General features: G+C 39.3%; 1 protein-coding gene across 1 annotated transcript; it reads right to left on the bottom strand.

Annotated features, from left to right (window-relative positions):
* Positions 1–5,168: 5,168 nt before the first annotated feature.
* On the bottom strand, positions 5,169–7,944 carry LOC112757835 (uncharacterized). The gene is made up of 3 exons (XM_025806386.1): positions 7,356–7,944; positions 6,079–7,071; positions 5,169–5,992 (listed from the first exon to the last, which is right to left on the bottom strand). The coding sequence occupies exons 1-3, from the start codon at positions 7,942–7,944 to the stop codon at positions 5,169–5,171; spliced, it is 2,406 nt and encodes an 801-aa protein (XP_025662171.1).
* Positions 7,945–8,820: the final 876 nt, after the last annotated feature.

Genomic DNA, 8,820 nt, shown 5'->3' with positions numbered 1-8,820 from the left:
GGACACGTTTGATGAACACAAAAGGAGAAATTTGTAAACATACGACGTAGCAAGGAGTTGTGGAACCTTGTTTCATGTAAAAGAGTTTTATTGATATTAAGTTTGTAACTACTAAAATCCGCAAAGTGTTTGATGAGGTTAAGAACCCTCGGATGAGTTGATCGATGAAGTACGATTGAAAATGGTGGAGATAAGTTATGTGAAATTTAAATAGTGGAATATCTGAGTTAGTGCGAGATCAATGTGCGAATGTTAAGCACATCGTTTTAACCCCAGCTTGTTTGATAACCTTTCACTGCCTTGCTTGCCATTACATGTTTGAACTATGTCATCATTTGCATCAAGTTTGTCTTGTAATTTCTATCTTGCAATCGCACTCCTACCAACATATCTTTATGCTATTAAGTAATCAAAGTATTTGAAACTATATCAGTATGAATGCTAAGGTTCTTTGCTCTTTACATAAAGTGTTAAAACCATCTAACGTTTTCTGTAATACATTAATTTTCGAGGACGAAAATTTTTATAAGGTGGGTAGGATGTAAGACCCATAAATTTCAAAAAAAATATTATTATGAGTTAATTTCAATTTATTTATTTATTAAAGACTTTATTTATAGAAATTATTTTATCAGAGATAATTAAATCAAATATTGATAATTAAATTAGAAATTTTACTTAATTTATAATTATTGAATAGTTTTTATATTAAACTATAAATTTTAATAATTTCAAAAGAATAAGAATCTTATAGGATATAGTTTAAATAATTGAGATTTTAGAATTTAATACATTAATTCTATAAACAAAGAAAATAAATTATATTATCTCTAATTTTAAATTAAAATACTTGATTGAAAGTTAATTAGCAAATTTATAATTAAATAATATTTTAAAATAATTTTGAGAGATTAAATTAAATTTTAATTAATACTCTATATCCCTAATTTTATTAAAATTACCTAAACTACCCAAACCCTAACCCCTCACTGCCACTCACACTCACCGCCTCATCCACTGCTACCCTTCCCATATACACACGCATCCACACCCATGGAAAAAAAAAAGAAAAGAAATGAGAGGGGAAAGAGGGAAACGAAAACAGGAAAGAAAGAAAAGGGGAAAGGGAGAAGAGAGGGAGAACAGTGAGGAGGGGAGAGCATCGCCGGCAGAGGAAGGCGGAGGAGGAGTCGCCGCTGTCCAGTTTGCCACTGCGCTCTGCCCTGTCTTGTGTCGCCACCGCGCCGTGCGTCACCGCCGATCTGCCTCGAAGCCATCATCGCGAATCAAAACTGAGGCGAGAGAGGCAACCGCGCGAGGAGGAGGCGTCACCGTCCCGTGGAGTCGTGCCGCCGCTGCTGTCCGTGCCATCGCCGTCGCCCTCACCGCGTCGCGCCGCCACAAAACCGTCACCGTCATCGAGCCCGAGACGGAGAAGAGAGCGCGCTCGATGAGTGAGAAAGGATGGAAGCCAGGTTTTGTCACTGTACAACTCCATTGTTACCTCTGCTGTGCCCTATTGAAGCTTCTGACCGCGCCTCTGCGTCGCCGGAGCTCCACGCCACCGCTGCCGCCGCCAAAAACCATCTCTGAAGCCTGTTTGCTTGGTAAACACTAAACCTTGCTTCAGCTTCTTTGTCTATTAAGTCGATTTTCACCGTTAGAGTGGTTGCTGAGGTTGTTTGTGTTAGGATATACGGTCACCGCGAGTTTCTCTGCCGCCGTTTCACTTGCCGCCGCAGGAAGTCCATCGCCGTCTTGTTGTTACCGCCGCCAGAACCATCGCCAGACTTTCTATAGTTTGGTTCAGTTATTATTCCTTCATTAGGGTAAGAGTTTATATTTTGGAACCTTTCAAAATCTGTATTCTATTATGTTTGATTAGAAATTCTGAGGTTTTGGTAACGTAGGGTTGAATCCCGATTACTGCATGTCATGATTAGGCTATTGTTGTTGCTTCGAATGGTATGGAGCTGAAGTTGCATCTACCGCCGTTGCGAGCCAAGAGAAAATGAAAGAGAAAATGAGTTTGTGATGCGTTCTAGAGTTTTCGAGTTTCAACTTCCGAGGTAGGGGTTTTCTTAAAATTCATTTTATCTTATAGAGTTGTTATAAATAGATATTAATGTGAGAAATATATGTTTGTGATTATGATTGTCTTATAAATGTGGTTGTTTGTTGGACTGAATGACTGATTGCTTGATTGCTTGAGTAGTTTGTGATTGCTGAAAAGAAATTAGTTTGAAAGTTTATTTAGTTGATTATTATGAGAAGTGGCTTACTTGGTTTTGAAGCTGTTTTTGAGAATGTAAACGAATCGATTTTGGAAGATGATTAAGATTTGGAAATGGTTGAGAAAAGGTTTGAGAAATGTTTGGATGGAACCCGAAAAGGGTGGCAGAATCCGAGTTTTAGAGGAGATGCTGCCGAAATTTTATAAAATTGGAAGTTTTGTTTGAAGTGATTGTTTAAAAAGATTTAGTTCTTAAATGTTATATGTTTAAGATTGATTTATTTAGAAAAGAAAGAACTATGTTTTGGTTTGAGATTGTTGATTAACAAAAGAAAAGGGATGATGAGAATTGATTTGAAATATGATTTTTGAATGAATTTGGAAATGGGATATGGATTGACGAATGATGAATGAATTATTTATGTGGCTTATGAATTTGAAATATCTGAGATACGAGGTTCCCTGGATTAAGTGCCGTGGCTTGCCACCACGTGTACCAGGTTGAAAACTCGATACTCTGTTGACCCTACGACGTAAGTGTGACCGGGCACTATATAAATTCCCGGGAATGTTACCCCCATTGAGCAATATTGATTATTTGAGAAAAAGCTATGCATAGACTCTTGGGGATGCACGTCGGGGGACAGTCTAAGGACAATTCAGACTTGTCGGGTTGGCTGGATAACCGACAGATGAGCCTCATCAGCCATAGGACAGGCATGCATCATATGCATTTTTATGCTTTGCTTGGGTTTGAACTTGTTTTGGTTTGCCTAATTGCTAAACTGTTCTTAACTGCTACTTGAACTATTTGCTCTAACTGCTACCTACTTGTGCTTTCCTTGTCTGTCTTGCCTGTGTTTGTCTTGGCGTGCTACATTTGAGAATGAACTTTGGTGTTGAATTAATGACTGTGTTGTCTGGTTGTGTGGTTGGTTTCTGATTGAGATTTTCTTATAAGAAAGGAAAGGTTTCAGACTTCTGAAAGGTTAAACATTATTTCTTTGAAAATGTTTTGAATGATTTCCTATTGGTTTTAAAAGATTCATAAGGCAATGATAATCACTGAGTTTGAAACCAGTTTTCTTATTAAATATCTTTTTATGACAACTTTGAAACTGCATGGTGAGACCGTGTGGTTAGGTTCTCACCCCCCTACAGTTTTACCTTTTCAGGAACCGGATGAAGAAGCATTAAGAAGAGTTATATTGCGTTTGGTTTATATGCTGTTGTATTAACTAGATTATTTTCTTCCCTCGTCTTTGTTATTACAAGTTTATAAGAGGGATAGGAATTGTATGTTTTATATGTATATTATATTGAATTATTAGGTAAGGAGTCTTGTATATGAATCTATGCCTGTTTGTATTTTTCTTAAGATAAAATATTTATTTCTGTTTTTTTTTTAAAGAAATCAGCGATACAGAGTTGAGTCATAGGCTCCTATTTTAATATTTAGTATGTAAAGTAGTCGTAATACTCCTTGCTATCAGAGTGCGCAGCCGGAAGCGTGACTTCTGATAGTGAGGGTGTTACAACTTGCAATTGTCGAACCTTGTATTCCAAGAGAATCCAGAAGGTCCTCAGCCACCACCGGCACCGGAACCGGAACCGGAATCGGAACCGGAACCGGAACCGGAACCAGCACCTTCACCACCGCCGCCACAGCATGGGGTTGACTATAGGACATCATATGTTCCTAACATGCATCCGTCGGATTTTTTTTCATCCCCAGTCCCGGTACATTCACAATATTGGGGTGGTACACAGTATGAGTATGGAGAGCATACTTCATTCAGTCAGCTGCTTAGTTTGATGGCCTCGGGGCCTCACCATTCATATTCAGGTAGTCATGCTGACATTCCCACCGATCATCCAGCACATCCGGGTATGATTACTCTAGGTAGGCTGTCATTGGATTCGAGGCCTCGGGTTCGCACTTCCTCTGAGAATTCTGGTGCCAGAATGTCTGTTGACTCAAGCAGAAGTGCCGAAGGGGTGGGGGGAATTATACAGAGTGGAAATCCTAGACGTATTCCGATGAGTCTGATTCATGAGAGTAATATGGCAGTTGATGATGAGACTGATAACTATCTACTTGACGATCCAGAGGATGAGGATGAGGATGAGGACGAGGATGCGGATGAGGACGATGCTGTTGATGAGGACCCAGCGCCTAGTGCAGGTAAAATATTTTATTGTTAATGCTTTAGTATGTAATTATGAATGTCTATTAGTAGCTTCATGGTATATCTTTACACGCATTACATATTCAAGTGCCATTTGATTACTAGCATCCAATTGATAGGAATTTCATTATGAATGTCTATTGTATTATTTTGATAGGTACGGCCACAAGTGAAAAAGGTAAAGGTTACAACCTTAGAGCTGATCCTCCATGTCGGAGTGCGAATCAGTATACACCATCCGCCTTTAACAAGATTGCCAAGAAATGCAAAAAGTTATACAAAGATATGAAGTGGACACCGAGGAAGTAAAGTTGTATGGATTAACTTTGTTTTTAATTAGGTAGTTATCAGTAATTAAAAAAAAAACTTGTAACTATTTAATTATTGAGTATGTTCCTATGAGGTTGTGGTTACTTATTAACTATTGAGTATGTTACTATTAAGGGTGTTGTTACTATTAGGGTGTTGTTACTTATTAACTATTGAGTATGTTACTATTAAGGTGTTGTTATTAATTATTGACGATGTTACTATAAGGGTGCTGTTACTTATTAATTATTCAGTATGTCACATTGGTTGTTATTAATATTTGATTAATAAGTCTATGTAACTTACGTTGTTATTACTATTTTTCCATGAAGTATGTTAATGACGTTGGAAATGACTACAAGCACGAAAATTAGCAAAAGTTTATCCACATGTCATTGTCATACATAAATTCAAATGAAATGTAACAAAAGTTGTTACTAATCGTCGGCTGGTCCAGCACTAGGTCCACCAATTTGACGACATCTACTTCGACTATGACCCTCGCCACCGCATTGCTTGCATCGCCTAGGGCGACGCAACATACGAGTGTCCATCTCATTCAAGAAGCGGGTCGTCTTCGGACGACCTTTGGCCACACGTCTGAGGAACGGGTTTCCAACGAATCGAGGCCCCTGGTAAGCAGGCCATGTTGCAGGATTCCTGAGTGGCCTAAACCTAGCCCTGTATACTCTTCGAACTTGGTCCATCTTGTATACATCATGAACGTACACTTGCCAATCCAACCGCTGGTTTGCACAACATGCAAACACATGTCGACACGGAATTCGGTCAACCTGGAATTCACCACAGTCGCAACGACGGTGGCGTAGGTCAACTGCATACTCAGCCCCACTTGGCATCTCGCGTACCTCGAATACCTCATTCTCTCTATCAAAACAGCTAACCTGTATGTTACTCGATGCTCGTTGATTTGCATGCAGCTTGGAGGTCACCACTTCAGAGAACACAAGTCCATTATTAATTCGGGCTTCAGCCTCGGCTCTTTTCCTTGTGAACAACTCGTTCAGTCTGTAAAATGTAGCCTTAACAAGGGCTGTCACCGGGAGATTGCGTGCACCCTTTAAGACAGAGTTGATGCACTCCACAAGATTGGTCGTCATATGACCCCACCGGTAACCACCATCAAATGCCAAAGCATACTGCTCACGTGGGATCCGATCAAGCCAGTTGGTGTAAGCCTCACCCCGTTCCTTTAATCGTTCATAGCGCATCTGGTACTCCTTGATCGTCCTCGAGTATCCTATGAAAAACATTTAGTCAACGATGGAAATCATTATACTTTCTCGTACTTACAATCACATCAAACTTCATTGTTTTCACACTTACCAATGTTGACGATGAGCTTCTGCAAGTAAGGTGCCTTGAACTTCTTCAAGAAGTTTGACTCAATATGCCGGATACAAAACATATGGAATGCTCTAGGAGGAGACCAATCACCATTACTTCTTTCAATAGCTGACCTAATAGAATCGTGTCGATCAGAGATAAGTCCCACTCCATCACGTGTCACCACATGTTGACGCAAGTTACTCAGGAAAAAGTACCATGCATCCGAAGTCTCTCCCTCCACTATGGCAAATGCAATAGGTACTATGTTGTTATTACCATCCTGTGAGACTGCAACCAATAAACAACCCTTGTATTTTCCATACAAATGAGTCCCGTCCACCTGCACCATTGGCTTGCAGTGTCTGAAGGCCCTTATACAAGGATAATAGCTCCAAAAGACTCTATGCAATACACGTATATCAGGAACCAAATCATCCCCCTGGTAAGCAGGCATTGTTTCAAAGTGAACCACTGCGGATGGCTCCTTTTGACACATGGCCTCAAACCATATGGGCAAAGCTTCATACGATGCTTCCCAACCACCGAAAATTGATTCCACCGCCTGCTGCTTTGCTAACCAAGCCTTGCGATAACTGATGGTGTAGTTAAACTTTGACTGGACTTCAGCAATGATTGATTTCACCTTTATAGACGGGTCAACTTCTACCAACGGCTTAATTGCTTCTGCAACTGTCTTCGAATCCAGCTTCGAATGGTCTTGAGAAATAGTTGACCTGGTACACGTGTGACTTCCATTGTACCTCCTTATCTCCCAACAGTACTTCTTATGCATTTTGGTTACCCTGATCAACCAGTCACAACCATTACCATATTCTGTACATTTGGCATAGAATGTCGTGGGTTCCGACTCATATACCCGATAGTCTACACTTCTTCGGATGGTATAATCTTTCATTGCCTTGATTACTGCCTCCCTTGAACTGAATTCCATCCCCACTGTGAACTCACCATCCGCCACAACAGGAAGGGCTGCATACAGCAAAAGAAAGAAATCCTTTATTATGTCCTCAGTAATAAATTACTTACTACAACTCAAATACTAAACACACTAGAACTATATAAGCCTATAATAGTCTTTTTTTTTCGCTGATCTATCTACGCAAAGAAGCACTAAATACAATTCATAATAAAGAACTACCTATTAATAAAAAAAATCAAATGCTATGGTCACAAATGACTATCCACATATGTTACGCATCTGACTTATTTATCAGCTACATCAGAGTTTCACATGTCTATCTAGCTTTACGCACCTGAATTCATATATTGCGGAAACTCCGGTGCGTGCATAGCCTCCAAATCCAACGACCGCATGAAAGAAGGCTCCTGAAACGGATGCGGGTTTGCTACTGCATTTGCAACTTCTGCCACATCTGCGTTCATATCGCCGCCAGTTTCATCTTCGTCTTCACCTGGACCAACGATCTCGTAGTTACTTTCAAATTCATCCTCGCTTTCACTATTATAATCTTCCAACTCAATGTTACGGTCTGCTTCGGATTGCTCAAACTCAATATACAACTCGATGCACGACATTCGGTGGCGATTATCCATATACAATGAAAACATTTCATGCATACTCGCTTCATCTGTGACGTACTTGGTCTGAAATTGAACGAACCCACCAAACACAGATAACGGATACCGGTACAAAATACACGATACTCTCCTAAATCTTTGAGAATCTATCTTCTCACAAATCACCCCTTTCAATTCCTCAAATGATAATGTGAACGGAATAACAACATCTAATGGATTCTCACACACAAATTGAACCCCCTCATATGTTTCCAATAAAATCTGCCCGTAATAATAAATTTTCAACACAACTCTATCATCCATAATAGTATACGTACCTGACTAAACTCACTATTCCAGAAATTTATTCTACTTCAACAGGGAGGGAAAAAGAAAGAAAAAGCAGAGGAGGAGACGAAGAACAGCTGGGACGGCTACGAAGAATTGAATGCGACTTCTGTGAAATTTTTCATCTTAGGAATGCACTTACAGGCAAATCATAGGGACCGACCGTGTTCGTATCGAAATTTGTGCGCATCAGAAATCGGTGGGTCCGACCGGTCCCCTCACGGATTAAAAAAAAATTTCCTCTCCCTTGAAATCGGTGGGACCGATTTCCATCCTCTTTGTTAACCCACAAATCGGTTGCACCGATTTCTAGCTCAACAACCTCACACAATTCGGACCCACCGATTTGTGTTCCTTCCTCAAATTGCTTGAAATCGGTGGGTCCGATTTCTTTCCCACAAGATTCCAAACTCAACGCCGTCATAACAGTGTAATTCACCTGTAATGATCATAATCCAGCTAAACTCACGCCAATAAATCATATCAAAAAAAATGAGCCAGTTAATTTAACCCATATAAGAGTCAACATCTTAACTAAAGTAGGACTATTTTATAATTAAATATTTTTTTAAGATGAATGATTAGATAATTTTTGTAAATATTAAAAAGTAAATTTATATGTTTTTACATTTTATAAAAAAAAAAAGAAATCCTAAATTTATATGTTTGCATCTTTAAGACGAGGGGCAGTCCAACCAGCATTTTCTGTGAAAAATGAGAAAATAAACTGAGAAATTCAATTGAAATTGTACTTATGTTTCTTATGAATGATCGAAATTGGGGGCAATTACAATCAATTCCAACTTCGATATATGTGACAAAAATTAGTGAACATCTGCCTCGCTTTCTTTT

Source organism: Arachis hypogaea, chromosome 6 (assembly GCF_003086295.3).
Source record: "Arachis hypogaea cultivar Tifrunner chromosome 6, arahy.Tifrunner.gnm2.J5K5, whole genome shotgun sequence".
NCBI classification, from domain to species: Eukaryota; Viridiplantae; Streptophyta; class Magnoliopsida; order Fabales; family Fabaceae; genus Arachis; species Arachis hypogaea.
Note: the sequence above shows the minus strand (reverse complement) of the source record. Positions and strands in the feature narration are given on the sequence as shown.

What these genes read in the sequence shown, in the direction of transcription:
- LOC112757835 (XM_025806386.1), bottom strand. Translation starts at nt 7,944, where the DNA reads ATGGATGATAGAGTTGTGTTGAAAATTTATTATTACGGGCAGATTTTA. An exon ending in TCCGCAATATATGAATTCAG is followed by an intron (nt 7,072 to 7,355) that starts GTGCGTAAAGCT and finishes TGCTGTATGCAG; the next exon opens with CCCTTCCTGTTGTGGCGGAT. An exon ending in GAAGCTCATCGTCAACATTG is followed by an intron (nt 5,993 to 6,078) that starts GTAAGTGTGAAA and finishes TGTTTTTCATAG; the next exon opens with GATACTCGAGGACGATCAAG.